Here is a 16,556-nt window from a genome sequence, read left to right as displayed (position 1 = left end):
CAATGGCATCGGCATCACTTGGGAATTTATTAGAAATGCCCGTTTTGGGCCCCCACCTCAGACCTGCTGAAGCACAACCCTGGGGGAGGGCCCAGCAATCTCTTTACAGCCCTCTGATGTGCGCTCAGGTCTGAGAACCACTGCGTCAGAGCACTGCTTGGAATTGGTACTGATGGTACTAAGAGGCGACAAGCTGGTCTTCCTCAGTCCAGCCGGGCCCGTGGCCAGCATCACAAAAGGGAGGGGGATGATGGGGGGCTGGTGAGGCTCCGGGCTGGTGGAGGGGGTTGGGCAGCTGGTGGCAGCGTAGCTCAGGTGCTTCTCTGTACCTCTGTGCATTCTGTGCACCTTTCCCTCTCTCTGTGTTCTCCCTTTTCCCCAGGGGCCCAGTGCTCTGGGGCTACTGACACCTGCTCCCTCTCAAAGCCTTGCTTGTGCCCCAGAGCAACTAAATGGAAATCTCTGGGGATGAAGCATCAGGATTTTTAAAACTCCCCAGATAATTCCAATTTGTAGCCACTTAGGTGTTTCTGACCTGATGCATCCTCCCTCCCAAGGATGTCTGCATTTTCAGAGAGAATGAGGCAGGGAGCGGGCATTGCTTAACAAAAGGATGGAATGCTTAACAAGAGGGTGGAATGCTGGGTATCCTGATGGCCATGGGGTGATGTCATTATGTTACTGGGGCAGTCAGTTCCCTCCCTCTGCTGGGGGCAGGCTCAGACTTAGTGACAGCTTTTAATCTCACATCGTGGTTTTAGGCTGGAGCATCAAGAAGGAAGCTCTGTTTAATCTGCTCTTTGTGGGGCTGTGACCAGCCCGGCTCTATCTCTGGGGGGCATCAAGGGTCACATCTCCTCTCCCTTCCTGGCACAGGCTCAGATACCAGCTGGCTCTTCTCTGTGCTTGGAGAGCAGGCAGGCTCCTGCTGCCTTCTAACCCTCTCTCCCCCGTGAAACCGGGCCCCTTAATTCACTCATCAGAGTTGGAGTGCTCTCCAGTCCTCAAAGAATTCAGTTTTAAAAATCGGAACCTAAATCCTCTGTCCATGGACCTTGGGATATCGTACCTCCACAGTCTCATCTCAGGTCCCTAAAACAGATGGTGGACAGATTCCAGCCCAGAAGTACAAAGGTAACGTGGCTCCTGCCCTTTTTCCAACCTGGAGGATGTAAGGGAGGAGAAACAGGACCCAGAGTACAGAGGAAAGAGCTTGGGGACAAAGATGGGTGAGGGGCCAGAATGAGGAAGGAGGAAAAGGTAGAGAGAGAAGCACGGACGGAGAGTCAGGCAGGTGCACAGACAGGCGCTCAGACAGGCCAATAGATCAATAGAGAGACCGATGGGCACAGCATTAGCAAGCGATGGATAGAGAGCCAGCCAATGGATGGAGAGGCCCGGAGTGCCAAATGGACCAAGCATCCCTTGAGGACCCAATGGGTGAGAGGAGATGGAGGGATCCAGGGAGCCTGTGTGGACCACAGGACCATGACGGGGCTCAGGAGGAGGGAAGGGCCCCGAGCCCTCCCTGGCAGCCCTGGCTCTGCCCACAGCTGAGATCTGTACCCGCTCGCTACCCTCTACTGGTGCCCTCACCATCCTCCAGGGTGGTAGCATTGATCTCGCTGGATGAGGGCCCCGTGCCAGCCCGATTGAAGGCCTGGACCACCACCCCATATTGGGCGAACTTCTTGAGGTTGTCCAGGGTGTAGACCTCGCTGTCTCCAGTGGCCTTCATCTCCACGATGCTGTACTGCCCATTGCTGCCAGGGCTGTTCTCTCTGTAGCCGATCTGGTAGCCCCGGATGACGCCGTTCTGCAGCTCCTTCTTGGGTGCCTGGGAGTATGGGGTGGGGTGGGGAGGAGACAGACACAGTGACATTCTTAGAGGATGCTCTTTTTTTAAAAAATACATTATTTATTTATTATTTATTTTTGGCTGCATCGGGTCTTCGTTGCTGCCTGTGGGCTTTCTCTAGTTGCGGCGGGTGAGGGCTATTCTTCGTTGTGGTGCGCAGGCTTCTCATTGCGGTGACTTCTCTTGTTGCAGAGCACGGGCTCTAGGTGCGCGGGCTCAGTAGTTGTGGCTCGCAGGCTCCATAGCGCAGGCTCAGTAGTTGTGGCACACGGGCTTAGTTGCTCCGTGGCATGTGGGATCCTCCCGGACCAGGGCTCGAACCCATGTCCCCTGCATTGGCAGGCGGACTCTCAACCACTGTGCCACCAGGGAGGCCCTGAGAAGATGCTCTTAAAACCAAAGTCGGATCATGTCACTCCCTTGCTTCCAAGCCTTCAAAGGCTCCCATATCACCCAGAGTCAAGGCCAATGTCCTTACAATGGCTACAAAACCCTACGTGATCTGACCCCACCCCCAAGCCTCTTGGACCCGTCTCCTCTCCCCCATGCTTCCTATGCTCCTGCACACACCTCTCTGCTGTTCACACCAGGCACACTCCCATCCAGGGGAGCACTCTTTCCTTGCATATCTACATGGCTCGCCTCCTCAACATTGCGGTGTCCTTGCTGAAATGCCGCCTTCTCAATGAGGCCTTCCTTAAGCTCTTCGTGTAAGAGTGCTCCCTGCCTTCCGTTTAGTGCTCCTTACATTTCTTCCTGGTTTTATTTTTCTGCATGGCAGTAGTGTCATCTGACATTCCATATAGTTTACTTATGTCTTTGACTACCTGTCCCCATTGGGATGTAAGTGCCGTGGGGATGAGGAGTGTTGCCTATTTTGTTCTCAGTGTCTAGAATGGTGCCTGGCATGTAATAGGCCTTCAATACATATTTATTGAATAAATGAATGGGTGAATGAATGAATGAATAGGGATATCATTTGGCATGGGCTCAGGGGCCCGGGAGAAATGCAACAGCAGACAGAAAGTAACCCGATGGAGAGGGAGGTAGGTAATTAGTTTGAATAAAAAGAGAGAGTCCCGGGCTTCCCTGGTGGCGCAGTGGTTGAGAGTCCGCCTGCTGATGCGGGGGACACGGGTTCGTGCCCCGGTCTGGGAAGATCCCACATGCCGCGGAGTGGCTAAGCCCATGAGCCATGGCCGCTGAGCCTGTGCGTCCAGAGCCTGTGCTCCGCAACGGGAGAGGCCACAACAGTGAGAGGCCCGCGTACTGCAAAAAAAAAAAAAAAAGAGAGAGAGAGAGAGTCCTAAGATACCACTTCACACCCACTAGAATGGCTATTATTAAAAAATGAAAAATCACAACTGTTGGTGAGGATGTGGAGAAACTGGAACCCCTGTGCATTGCTGGTGGGAATGTAAAATGGTGCAGCCGCTGTGGAAAGTGGTTTGGCAGTTCCTCGAAAAGTTAAACATAGAATTACCCTATGATCCAGCAATTCCACTTCTGAGTATATACACAGAAGAATTGAAAGCAGGGATTCGAAGAGGTATTTCCACACCCATATGCATAGCTGCATTCTTCACAACAGCCAAAAGGTGGAAGCAACCCAAGTGTGCACAGATAAATGAATGGATAAACAGAATGTGGTCTATACATGCAATGGAATATTATTCAGCCTTAAAAAGGAACGCAATTCTGATATACGCTACAGCATAGATGAACCTTGAAAATATGTTAAGTGAAATAAGCCAGACACAAAAGGACAAATATCGTATGATGCTTCTCTGAGGTACCTAGAACACGCACATTTAGAGACACAGAAAGTAGAATAGAGGTTACTAGGGGCTGAGGATGGCTGGGTGGGGAGTTAGTGTTTAATGGGCACAGAGTTTCTGTTTGGGATCATGAAAAAGTTCTGGAGATGGACAGTGGTGACGGTTGCTCAACACTGTAAATGTACTTAACGCCACTGACTTCTAACACATGAACATGGTTAAAATGTTCAGTTTTATGTAAATACAATGGTATGTATATTTTACCACAAGTTAAAAAAAAAAGAGTCCTTGACTCTGATGTAGGCCCAGCTCCTCTTGGAGCTGGACTGCCCTTGACATCCTGGTCAATGGCTGGGGTGTGTTGAGAGCTGAGGCCTGAAGCCAGCTCCTGGATGGAGGGACAGAGATGGGCGAGGACAGGCCGGTGACAAGGGGGCACTTCGGAGCTCTGCCCAACTGGAATGAAGGGCTGATCCCAGCTGGCCAGGCAAAGGGAGAAAACTCCACTGGCATCAGCCTGGAGGGTGGAAAACATACGGTCACCCCCAGCTTGAACTCTGATACCCAACCAGCCATACACACAGGTGTTCTGAGAGAGAACGCATCAACAGGTAAACACTCACCAACACAGACATTCTCATACACGATCTCACACACACACACACACACACACGCTGGATCCCAATATATCCCTTCACATCCAGACCCATCAAAGCAAACATCCCAGTCCACACCTACCCGTGGCCAGAAACATTTAGACCCACTACTAGAAACTGGCTCTTTTAACGTGGGGTCTGCCCGTCTATATACTGAGAGAGAGCACACACCCCAGGGCATACAAAAACAGCTTGAATCAGGGCTTTAAAGACAATGCAGTTAATTTAAAAGCCCACGTTTTATTGTACTAAAAAATAGTACAATATTATTTTAATTATTTTAAATAATAATTATTATTTTAATAGTACTACTATTTAATAGTACTTAATATTATTATTTAATAGTACTTAATATTATTAATAGTACTTAATAGTACAACAATTAAGTTAGTAAAACAGCCCGTTTTTTAAAATTCAATGAATGTTTAAAATGAACTGCATTTTTAAGCTCACTGTTAATGCAATAAAATGAAGTTTTTAATTTAACATAATTGTTTTGAACTCATTAACTAGGTGTGCGTGTATTTAATTCACTTGACTTTTTGTTAATGCCTGAATAACGTTTCTCTCTGTACTTGGGCAGTCCTGTTTGCTAATTTGCAAGGGGGCAAATTTCTGAATTTGGGTTCGTATCTATACACTCACACATTCAGACAGACATCTATTATAGACACAAATATATCTGCAAGGTGTCCTTGTTTTCGCACTGACATATACTCTCCTATTACATACCCACGCCCATATCGAAACACACTGATATATACATCAGTACACAATGACACATATGCCTACATACGCAGAGCCGCCTACACCATGATATACACCTGTATATGTGTGATATACACAGTACCACGTCACCTCCATTCACATCAAAATATACTGGCAGAGGCCTTGGATAGGCATCCAGGCATACCCTGCTACATACATATAGATATTCACATATTGTTATAAATCTTGACACATGTTCCCTCTCTCCCTTCTTCCCTCCCTCCCTCTCTCTCCCCTCTCCCCATACTGCCCCACCTCCCCGCAAACAGGCACACTCAGGATTTAAATCAATCTTAACAATATTTCTCTGAAGCATTAAGAAATCAATAGGGCTGATTGCAAATTTATGTCATAAAGCAGTGGTGATCCATCTCGTGGAAAGAGTCTTGAAATGAAGTGACTTATCTTTCAAGTGAATCTTTATTTTTCATTAATCTGTTTCTTGGTGTTAAAAAAAAAAAATCCCCTGAGAAGTCAGCCCCAAATTTATTGACGGGCTCGTTCATTCTGAAGTTCTAACTTTCTAATCAATTTTATTTTTCATTATGAGACTTTGGAGAAATAAATCTGATTCTAAATTTTTATCAACCTCCAGGTCGGAGCTTTGTAGCCAAATGTCTCAGTGGTTTACATATTTATTCAGCCCTGCCCCACCTCCAGGCTTCCTTGGAATATTCTTAGGAAATGGGTGCAGAGTCAGGATGCAGACAAGACTTGGGGACCAGACTCCAGGCTTCATCCCCAGTTTCTGAGAGAAGCCCTGGCACCCAGATCTGAACCTGGAGGGAAACATGGCTCTGGAGTTATCTGCTAGGAGGGCGAGGACCAACTGCCCAGCCTCTGTCCCACCTTTATCCTGGTCATTTCTCTGGGGAGGGAAGGAACCAGGCTCTGCTGCCTTGTGTGTGTGTATGTGTGTGTGTATGTGTATGTCCGTGTGTGTGTACATGCCCAGGCATGTAGTCTTTTTAGGAAATATATTACTAGGCCCTTCTGAATCTCCTATTCTTGAGTCTACCTTTTTGAAGGGCCCAGAAGGAGGACTAAAGCACCTGAATTTTCCCACCAGGAGTTCAAGTCAGAAAATGACCTTGGACTTTGATCCCAGATGTAGATGAGGCAGCCCCTCCACCCAAGCCCCACTGTTGAGATGGGAGAGATCCAAGAAGAAGGACATGGATGGGACTCAGAAAACTCTCTGTTCCTGACCTCCATGCGCTGGGCTCTGGTGAGGAGACTGGGCAGGGGCTCCAGACTCTGTGCACTGAAGTTCTGCACCTGTCACAACTTGAATGACCATGGAAGTCACCTTGCATCTCTATACTGTGGCCTCCTCTGATGGATGGGGATAAAAATACCTCTTCTGTCCACTCCACAGGAATAGAGGGTCAGATAAATTAGTGCAAGAAAATACTCAAACACTGGAAAATGCGGTGCAACAGGAAGACATCAAGGATGGGCAGCCCTTCTGTGCCCATGGCAGGGATGAAGCACTGAGGCCAGAGTTACCCAGGAAAGCATTTCTTGGTCCTGCTCAAGGTTATTCTGATCTGTTTCCCTGCTCAGCTGTGGAATTGCCTCGAAGATTTCCCCTCAGTGACAGTCTTCAGATCCCCTCTAGATTTACAAGTTTCTTCCCCTTAGAAACGGCTGCAGCACCTACTGGTTTGTTTTCTCTGCAGATCCCCTCCCCCAGAGCTGGGGAGGGCAGTCATTTTTTAATCCTGATTTTATAGAGGAGGAAATCAAGACCTGAAAAGACCAAGCTCCCTCTTCAACGCTTTACCATGAGAATATAGGGGGTGGCTTCACCCTACCTCCCAGCTCTAGTCACAGGGCCAAGATGAGGGTGAGACTCTGTCATTTCATCTCCCATAATCCACAGGGCCCCTTTGAAATTTACATATAATCAATTCTAACTCCAGACTTATTACAACATGTGGGGTGTGTAGGACAGACCAGCATGGTGGAAGAACCATCTTCCCTCCTTGGCACTGACAAATTCTTCATCCCACCCTAGGCATGGGCGTCCATAAGACAGTCAGGGTGGAGAAGGGAGTGGGGATTGGTGAGGGAACCAGCCTCTTTATCCTCCTCTCTTTCCACCCCTCCAACCTCATGGATTTAGCAATAAACAGGGTTGGGCACTGTAAGAGACCAGAGACTAGCTAGTCTGTTGGGGTTTCATTTGTAGATTGAGAGGGGAAGAAAGGAGGTATTTCAGAGGAAATTGTCTTTGAATTTACTTACCTTCCAGGTCACCTGGATGCTCTGTGAGGTCACTGGCTGCAAGGTTACATCCATGGGGGGCCCATCAGGAGCTGGGGGATGGTGGGGAGAAACAACATTATGAGTCAAGTCTTGGAAGAAAAGAGTCCTATGTTCTTACTCCCATGCTTGAGCTGGAGGACTGCTGGGGAGAAAGGAAAAGTTCATCTACAGAAGCAGAGAACCTTTGTTTGAGTCCTTCTGAAATGATCATAGGGTTTATATTTCCCCTTCATTCTCCATAACTTGCTGAAAATGTAGCAAACAATGACTATGAAATACTGCTCCACATCCAGCAGGCTGGCAAGTATTTTTTTAAAAGTTTGATAGTACAAAGTTCAGACAAAGATATGAAGTGGCAGGAGCTCTTGTACACTGATCATGTGAGAGCAAGTTGGTACAAAACTTTGGAAAACATTTTGGCATTTTTTTGGTTAAAGGTAGAAGTTTGTCCATCTGATGACTGTAATTCTACGACTGCTTATATCCCTTGGGGGGGAATGAAAATACACAAATGATACAGCTGTACTGATGACATGAAGCTCACAAAAAGAATATTGATCAAAACAAGGAAGACAGAGAGAATATATGAAGTATGATGTCATGCATATATTCTATTAGAAAACAGGCAAAACTGAACTGCATGGGTTATGTGTACATGCATTGTGGTGACAGTATAAAAAAGGAAAGAAAGGAAGTTGGGATACTGGTTACTTCAGGGGAGAGGTTATAATTGAGAAAGGGCATATGGAGGACCTCTGGTAAGTGGTAACGAGTGTTGGTTATACTAGTTTTTCTTTATGATTATTTGTAAAACTGAACATGTATGTTATATGTACTTTTTTGTATTAATTTATATTTTGCAATGACAGGTAAGAGAAAATACAGCAAGGAAAATCTTGTTTAAACTTTCAGGAAAACTTCATGACAAAAATCACAGGAGATAATCCAGGGCACTAGCACCCCCATCCTTTGCAGATCTAGCATATCTGTCCTTTCCAGACAGGCTGCGGCCAGGTGAGTGGGGGCAGGACCATGGACAGCTCCCGAAAGCATTGCATCGAGAACCCCATCTGGAAAAGGTCAGACGGAAGAATCTCCAATGATTCAGAGGCAGACACAAACACCTCGGAATCTCCCCCTTCTCCTCTTCTAACTGCAAGCCCACTGCCAGTGGACAGGGTGGGTGTGGCCCCGGATGTCCCGAGCCCAGGCGCAGGGGTGGCTGGGTGAGATGCTCACCGGCCTCCTCAGTGCTGATGGTGAGCTCCTTGCTCGGCTCGCTGCGGCCAATCTTGTTGAAGGAATACATGCGGATGCTGTACACGGATGCCGGGTGCAAGTCCACGATGTTGGCCTGGTTGATGGTCGGGGAGATGTTGCGTGTGGACTGCTTGAAGTCCCAGGAATCTGGACAGAGGACACCCATTTCTAACCACAGCCAGGCAAACTCCAGGACCCCTCTCCAGCCTCAAGCAGCAGCACATCCCAACGTCAACTTAGATGCCCAGAAGAGGTCTAGTTCACAGAGACTGAAGCAAGAGAGCCTTCACAACTTCACAGAGGACCAAAGGGTTCTGTTTCATTAAGCTCAAGTGGCCAAGGGATGCCTGAGGATGGGAGCAGCAAATGCACTGCTTGGAAACTCAGGGAGCTTAACCCTTCTCTTCCCTGGGCTGCCTGGTGAACTCAAACCTCAGGTGGGGGTCAGATGTCTCCTACGGTCCCTTCCAAGATCACCATTTGCTTGCTATTCCTGAGGGTCTGATTGGCCAGTGCCCTTGTTCCTGGTTTCTCAGACCACATCAGAGACCTGTTATAACTGTGAGACACCCCCTCAACCCATGATCCCAGTGCAAAGGGGGAAGCCAAGCCTTATACCCCTTTCTCCTCCTATGTGTGCTTCTGTATTGCCTTTCCCTGTGCATTTGTGTGGTGGTGGTCTTGACTGTTTCTTGGGCTGTCAGGGGGGACAAACCATGTGCCAGAGTCCCTAGGCAAACCCTACCCTCTCTCTCACCAGCAAGAGAATGGTCTCTGAGTCTTTACAGTCAGAAGCCAACAAAGGGACGAGCATGTTCCCGATTCATCCAGGGGGACTGACAGCCCATTCCAGGGCTAATGTTTAGCAAAACTGTAGAATGTGAAAAATACCAGATAAATACCACTCAGGGATACTGTGACAGTAAACACTCTGCACCTCCAGAGGAATCCAGTCATTCATTCAATATATTTGTGCTGTGCACCTACCAGGGGATCCCAGACAGACATGCAAGGGGTTGCAGTCACAGCAATGCCTCAGCCTAGGACCTTCCACACGCAGAATTCATAACCAGATTACGTTATTGGCACTTTGCTTTGAAAAGAAACAAAAAGGCAAAGCACAAGGAAACTAGCTGACAGTGGGGCTTAAAAATCTTCCCAGGGCGCGTCCTGATGTGACTGTTCAGTCTAATTTTCCATGTCTTTTAAATCCACAGTAGAGGCTCCTGAAAATTCTCAGTAGACAAGATTAAACTGTATTCACTACAGTTTGACCCGTAAATCAGGGAGGGAGGCTAGCACGTTCTAGAACAGATTTTAGGAAGACTTTTTTTAAGCTAATGCCTGGTAAATTAGGAGAATTGGTTCACTCGAAGAGACTATCCCATCCCCCCAGGTTCTGGTTAATTGAGGTCTTGACGTTTTTCAAAACACCACTTTTAGCTACACAGGCTTGGCATCTGTGAAGGGCACTGGCCCAGCTCCCCATCTGCAGTTTTGCATTTAATTCTTTGGTTTCATGAGCCAAAGTCACAAATGGCAGACAGTGGATGCTCAGAAAAACAGTATTTTCTCCTTGTCATTTAAAACACCCCAACTGCCCAAGAGTCACTCTGGCTGGCAGGTTAAGCCAGAATTGCAAATATGCAGCTCCTACTGCCGTGGGTACTGCTTTGGTTTGGGAGGAAATGGGCTAGCGTGCGGAGGCAGGTGTTCACTTCTCTCTGCGGCATTCTGGGAGCTGGTGCCAGCTCACACATCATATATGATTTGCCTGTGTTTATAGGAGAGGGAGAGTGATCACGAGTCAGTGCATTCATTTTTGATGAGTGCGGCGGAGGAAGGAGACCATATGATGTGTCTGAAAACAGAGGGGCTAAAGAAAAGAGGTGCTAATATTTATCAAGCACCTGTGATGTGCCAGGTGCAGTGATGGACATGATTTACTCTTCCCTCCTTCCAATGACATCAGCACCATATCGCCACTGTATAGGTGATGCTCACGTCATCAAGGCCGATTTCTCACTTGGCCTTTCAGGTGTGTTCAACGCTTAGACCTCTCCCTTCCCGAAACACTTTTCTCTTGGGTTTCCTATTAAAACACTCTCTAGCTTTTCCTATTCTCTTGGGTCATCCCTTCACTTTGCAGGTGCATCTTTTTTAACCTTACCATTAACGGTTCGAGTTCCTCAAGGCTCCATCCTAGGCTCTCCTCTCACTCCATACACTTTTCCCACCAGTGGCTTCTATTTCCATCTACACACAGATAAGCTCCCTGAAGGCAGGAACCATGTCTAAAACTTTGCCCATCTTGCCCACTTGGCACGCGTTGGGCACTTAAAACCCACTGTTGGTTTTAGATCAGAGCCACTTCGTTGTCCTGGACTTTGGACTTGCAGTTCCTCCGCATTTTGTAGTCACAAGAAATACCCTTTGCCTTTCCCTCCCTTGCCTCCTTCAACTGTCAGTCACAGGAAGGTTGGGGGGGGGGATGCCCCAGAGAGTGGCCTCTTTTTGTTCTGCTTTTGCCAGTCATTTCCAGGTGGATTTGCCCTTGTGTTCCCAAATCATCTTTGATGTTGCCACAGAATGGCTCTCTCCCCATAGCGCCTGCAGGCTAACGCATCAGAGTCAAATCTGGAGGTCTCTAGCTGATTTTCCATACTTGATCACTGCCATCTCTCTGACCTGAATAGCTGAAATCAGGGGCCCTATTTTCTTCCCTTTCCTTTTCAGCTCTCAGAGTACTGAGCTGGCTTTGGTGAACATTGTCTCTTTTAATATTCCCTTTCATATAAACCTGGCTTACCCAGATTAACATATTTCATTAAGGGCTCTCTCTCCCTTTCTTCATCAAAGGGTTTATGATGCAAAATATTCTGCTTAAAAAATAAGGAAGTGGCTGGGGAGATGTCAGTGCCTTCCACTCTGTGGGCTGCTTGCTGGGAGGGGACCCGGGGCCTTTGGTGTTTCAGGGGACACATTCACTGTAGAAGGGGGAGCAGTTTGGACGAAAGTCACGTCTGGAGCATTTAGCTGCCTGTGCTTGGGAAACAAATCCATTCTGCATCTCTGATTTCCTCCTTGCATCACAGCTCTGAGCCCACCACGGCAATCTCCGCAGCACCGAGAAAAGGTTTCCTGGGTCACCACCACCACTCACCACATCCCAACACCAGACCCTCTCACAGCCCCACTCCAGCTCACACAGAACGCCACGCCACACCGGGCTGGCTTACCCCATGGTGGCTGACGGCGCGCACCACGAGGCTGCCTTCTGGGCTTGGAGGGCCATCCTCAAAGAACCCATCCCTGCTCCTTGCTTGGAAAACAGGGGTGAAATGTGGTGTCTGCATTTTTAAATCTGCACGGCGCCATCTGATAAGTTTGTGTGGACGGTGCTATTTATCATTCAGCATTCATGTATTATTACTCTGTTGCCTGGGGCCAGGAGAAGTCAGCGTGAGCGGGATGGCTTAGAAAGGGCAGACTTGGTAATTTCCCTTGGAAAATTAGCATGATGAGCAACATGGCAGAAAACCTGGCAAAGGCACAGTTGTAACACAGAAGGGGGTCAGGAGCAGATGGTCCAGGATGGGTGTGGTCTGGGGCAAGAGGAAGAGGGGAAGGGAGACTGGGGCACAGGATGGGGACCCATAGAGGGTTATTCTGTGTCAGGCTCTGTGCTAGGCACATGCACATAAGCCATCACATTCACGTAATCCCTACAGCCACCTTGGATTACGTGTTATTGTCTCCACTGATAGGTAGAGATGCCCAAAGACCTTAAGTTGCTTGCTAAACATCATACAGCCCTGACACTTGGTCAACCCAAGTCTTCTGCTTTGAGAATTGTTCTTGTTCTACTATTCCACCTGCAGGCAGAAGATCTACTTACACACACACACACACACACACACACACACACACACACACACACACACATGCCCCTCCCTCCTTTGGGTCATCCATCCGTTCCCTAGGATACCTTTTACAGTTCTCATGTAATTCAGTTTGTGGTGTATTACACGTGATTGGATAATGCTTTGTAATGGTCCTGGAAGTGCCTTCGTGTGTGTGTGTGTGTGTATGTATGTGCATGCGAGCGTGTGTACACAGTGTTTATTCTCACTCCAACTGCATTGTAAGCTCCAAGGGCAACACTCTGTCTCCCTGTTCTTTCTCTTTCCCTACCACATGGCGGGTGCATGATTCTGCAAGATTATTATTGGCACTCAGTACATGTTGCTGACTGACAGACACATATTTCAGCCTGCAAGTCCCACAGGACTATAAATTGCCGCATGAAGTATTTGAGTTAGAAGGAGGAGAGGAACTTACATCTTTTAAAGGTTGACTATAGCCCCATGCTAGATGCTTTCTCTTTATTCCTCAAAGCAATCCCATAAGATAGGCATTACTGTTTCCCCCTCACAGACAAGGAAGCTGTGCTATGCTCACAGCCTCTGCCTGACTCCAATATGGTAATTCACTGCAGTTCCCACGGGATTCCTTTTCCTAAGTGCCAGGATAGATGCCCGCCTGAGTGGGGTGGCCTGGAGTAGTCCTACCTAAAGGCAGGAGAAAGGACCAGCCAGCTTCTCTGTGCTCTCGATCCTGTGATTTATTTTGCTTTTTTTTTTTTTTTTTACAGGTGCAAAGCCCTTGTGGATGGGAGAGTCTGAGGTTGAGTTTTCATTACCCACCTCTCTACCTTGCCATCCATCCTGGCTCTGGGGTGGGGTATGGCCATTCCTCATCTTTCAGGAGAGCCAGAGGGGGTGGGGGGAAGATGTGGATGAGCTCTGAAAATAGCATCTTCCCTGCCCACCTCTCCTTCTGCACCGCTCTCCAGATGTGTGATGTTCTCGGCTTCGCCCTGCTGAGCAGTGCCCCAGGAAAGGTTTCCACACATTGAAGGGTGGCCAGTGGAGGGGGCCGGGTGGGCAACGGGGCAGCATGGGGGAGGAGGGCAGGGGGGCAGTCAAAAGGAGCAATAGGGGAGAGGCCTGAGTGACAGCCCAGGCATCCACTCCCCACCCCCGACAGGCCACATCATCCAGGCAGGGAGATGCTGGCCCATCTTTCTGGCTCCTGGGGAGCTTGTGCCCAGACTCGGGAAGCCTCGAGGTGTGAGATGAACACAGTGGGCTTCCTCTCCTCCCCGCGGCCTCTGCCTCCACTGAGGCCCTGCCACTGCTCATCACCTGTCCCAGATGCAGGGCTGCGGCAGCCTGCTCACTCAGCTTCTGGACGCCTCTCCTTCCTGTTGACACCTGATGACCCTTTTCAAGGTGCCATGCCAAGTCTCTCTCTGGGACCTCAGGCATTGTTAGTAGCTCTCAATGACCTTCCCCAAGGAAGTCAAAGCTCAGCCCAGAGCCGTCCCCGCTCCCCCAACCCGGAGCCCAGAGCACATTCTAGTCTTGTGGACCAGGAACTGGGTCTGTGAACCCTCTGCTAGACGTGCTGCTCCCTGGAGAGCACTGCATCTTGCTGGGGCCTGGCCGTTCCCATCTCCCTGAACCTAGGCCTGTTAGCGTTCCATCTTCTCCCAGCTCAGTGGAGCGTCTACAGGGACAGGAGAGATGCTTCCCTGACGACCCCTGTGGGCACAGCCCCTCCTCCTCTCTACGGCCCGCCTCCTGCACTGAGAGTGACCTCCCAGGGCCGCTGGCTGTGAGCTGACTTTTCTCCCCAACTGAACTGTAGGCTTCTGAGGGCAGGGCCCCTCCTTGCCGAAACCTGTATCAAGGATGACGAACCCAGTGCCCCGGACACGGTGGCTTCTCAAGAGGCGAATACAGCTCAGAGGTTTGCTGTGGACGCCATGCCAGGGGCTGTCGCTCTAGGGGAGTGGACAGCCAGCTGGCCAATGACCATGTGCTATGCTAAGGAAGAGAGGAAGGGTCTGGAAAGCTTCTGAGGAAACAAAACCTTGGATCTATGCTAAGACCTGGAAGATGAGTTGGAGTTGGTGGGAGAAGCGGGCTGGGGCGGCTTGAGTTTTCCAGACTCTCTTTCTGTGTTTTGTTTTAAGATTATTTTGAAAAGCATTTCTGGGCTTATGGTCTTGAATTCCGAAGGTATGAAAGACACCAAGAGGAGGAGCATGCTTCTCGTTCCCTCACTCCTGTGTTGGGAGTGAGGGGGCAGCCCCCTGTTGCTGTACCTTCTGGAGAGAGTCACACAGATATAAACATGATTGCTCTTTTTTGGCTTGGCCTCTTGTCCAGGCCTCTTGTCCCCTCCTTGCCATTCTTGCCACATGACTGTGGGTCCCTTGTTTCCCCAGAGACCTAGGGACCCATTGTTCACTCTGCTCTACATGGCTTCACAGTGGCGGGCAGCCTCAGGAGCTAGCTAGGGTCCCAAGGGAGGGATCTGGGAGGGCTTCTTGGAGGAGGAAACTTAGATCTATGCTTTTCCAGGGACTCCCATCCCCCAGTGACTCATTCTTGGCAAGGACCAGCTCTCTGACTCCCAAGCACCCCCATCATCCCAAACCAGGAGTGCCTAGATGACCCAGTGAAACTGTGCTGTCTCTGACCCCACAGATACAGCCCATAGCCCCCTAGCTCAGGGTCTTTAAGTTGCTTTAAATCAAACCACCCTATGGACCTGCCCAGGGACAGTCCTGGGAAAAAGGGGCTGACACCCCCTCTCCATCAACTGAGGGTCCCCCTGTTTGCCCCCAGGGTTCCTAACCAGTGACCAGTGTTCCTCCCTTTGGAAGACACAGGGGCTTGTGTGTCTGCCTTAGACGGGCAGCCCTAACACCCAGGGGCTGTCCCACAGAGGGGCACCGTCCCGGCACATGGTGCAAGGGGTCACAGCAGGCCCAGCCCTCACCCACCTGATTTGTTCTTGTATTCAATGTCAAAGCCCGTGATGATGCTGTTCCCGTCAAATCGCTGGGTCCAGCGCAGGTTCATGCTCCGGGCCTTCACCTCCCGGATCTCCAGCTCTGGGGGGTCGGGGGGTTCTGGGGGGTGGCAGGGGAAGGGGGCAGAAGTGAGGATGGCAGCAGAGAGCTTGGCCTCCTGCCGACCCCTACAGAGGACCAGGGATCTGCCCTGGGGGATCCGTGTCACCTGTGATCCACCCAAGGGCCCTGAGCCCTGGAGTTCAGGCAAGGCAGGAGGGGGTGAAGGGTGCCCGGCAGCAGGGCTCAGAGGTAGAGGGGGGCCTGCTCGGTTCCTGCTCTGCTCCCCTCTCTTCCTTAGCCCCTTTCCTACTTTCCCCATGCAGAGCTCCCAACTTTTCCCAGCTTGACTTTCCCTTCCCATACCTCCTGCAGGGTCTGCGCCCACAAATCCAGGCCCTCCACTTCTGGGAGCAGCTAAGCTCCACAGGGGCCGCAGCCATTGCAAACCTCGCTGTATGCAGTGTGCCTGGAAAGACCCTATCACCCCACTCTGGGCAGGAAGGAGGGTGGATGGAGCTTTGCCTCAGAGCTGTTTCTGGTCAGCCTCTGCTAGATGTGGGCGGTGTCCCTGCTCTTGAGGGGAGTTGGCAGTGAGCGCCGGGGTCCCAGGGGAAGGGGCTGGGGGCGTGGGGCAGGTGAGGTACCTTGCACCGTGAGTTGGATCAAGCCCCGGTCCTCCCCGTACGAGTTGATGGCATGGCAGCTGAAGAACACAGAGTCCCCACGGTCAGCAGGCTTGAGCTGGGAGGCAGCCAGCAGGGGCAGAGGGCAGCGGCAGGGAGAGAGGGAGGAATGGGGAGAGTCTTTTAGAGCTGGTCTGCTGAAGGGGGCCCATCTAGCCAGGGATCAGCAAGGCCACCTTCTTCTGGGAGAGGATCCACCAGGGGTTTGTCAAGGGCTCCTCTTTCCAGAAAGTTCAAAGGATGGAAGTGTGGAAGAGTCCCTGCAGGGAGGCCAGCTGAGGAGTTCCAAAAGAGGGAGGGGCTGAGAGGGGGACCCAGGATAGAGGGAGGGGCTGAGAGGGTCCAGGAGGGAGG

At 50.1% G+C, this 16,556-nt stretch overlaps 1 protein-coding gene across 1 annotated transcript in view; it reads right to left on the bottom strand.

Moving 5' to 3' along the window:
* DSCAML1 (DS cell adhesion molecule like 1) overlaps positions 1-16,556 on the bottom strand; it is a 342,988-nt gene that overhangs the window by 33,794 nt on the left and 292,638 nt on the right. The window contains exons 13-17 of the mRNA XM_027082210.1: positions 16,164-16,260; positions 15,448-15,576; positions 8,571-8,738; positions 7,311-7,381; positions 1,597-1,837 (exon numbers count right to left, since the gene is read on the bottom strand). Coding sequence (XP_026938011.1) covers positions 1,597-1,837; positions 7,311-7,381; positions 8,571-8,738; positions 15,448-15,576; positions 16,164-16,260 — 706 coding nt within the window. The remainder of the gene's footprint in view (positions 1-1,596; positions 1,838-7,310; positions 7,382-8,570; positions 8,739-15,447; positions 15,577-16,163; positions 16,261-16,556) is intronic.

This window comes from Aethalodelphis obliquidens, unplaced genomic scaffold (assembly GCF_003676395.1).
Source record: "Aethalodelphis obliquidens isolate GAN/ISIS:26980383/991018 unplaced genomic scaffold, ASM367639v1 scaffold46, whole genome shotgun sequence".
NCBI classification, from domain to species: Eukaryota; Metazoa; Chordata; class Mammalia; order Artiodactyla; family Delphinidae; genus Aethalodelphis; species Aethalodelphis obliquidens.
The sequence above is the reverse complement of the archived record's forward strand: the minus strand, read 5'-3'. Positions and strand labels throughout refer to the sequence as shown.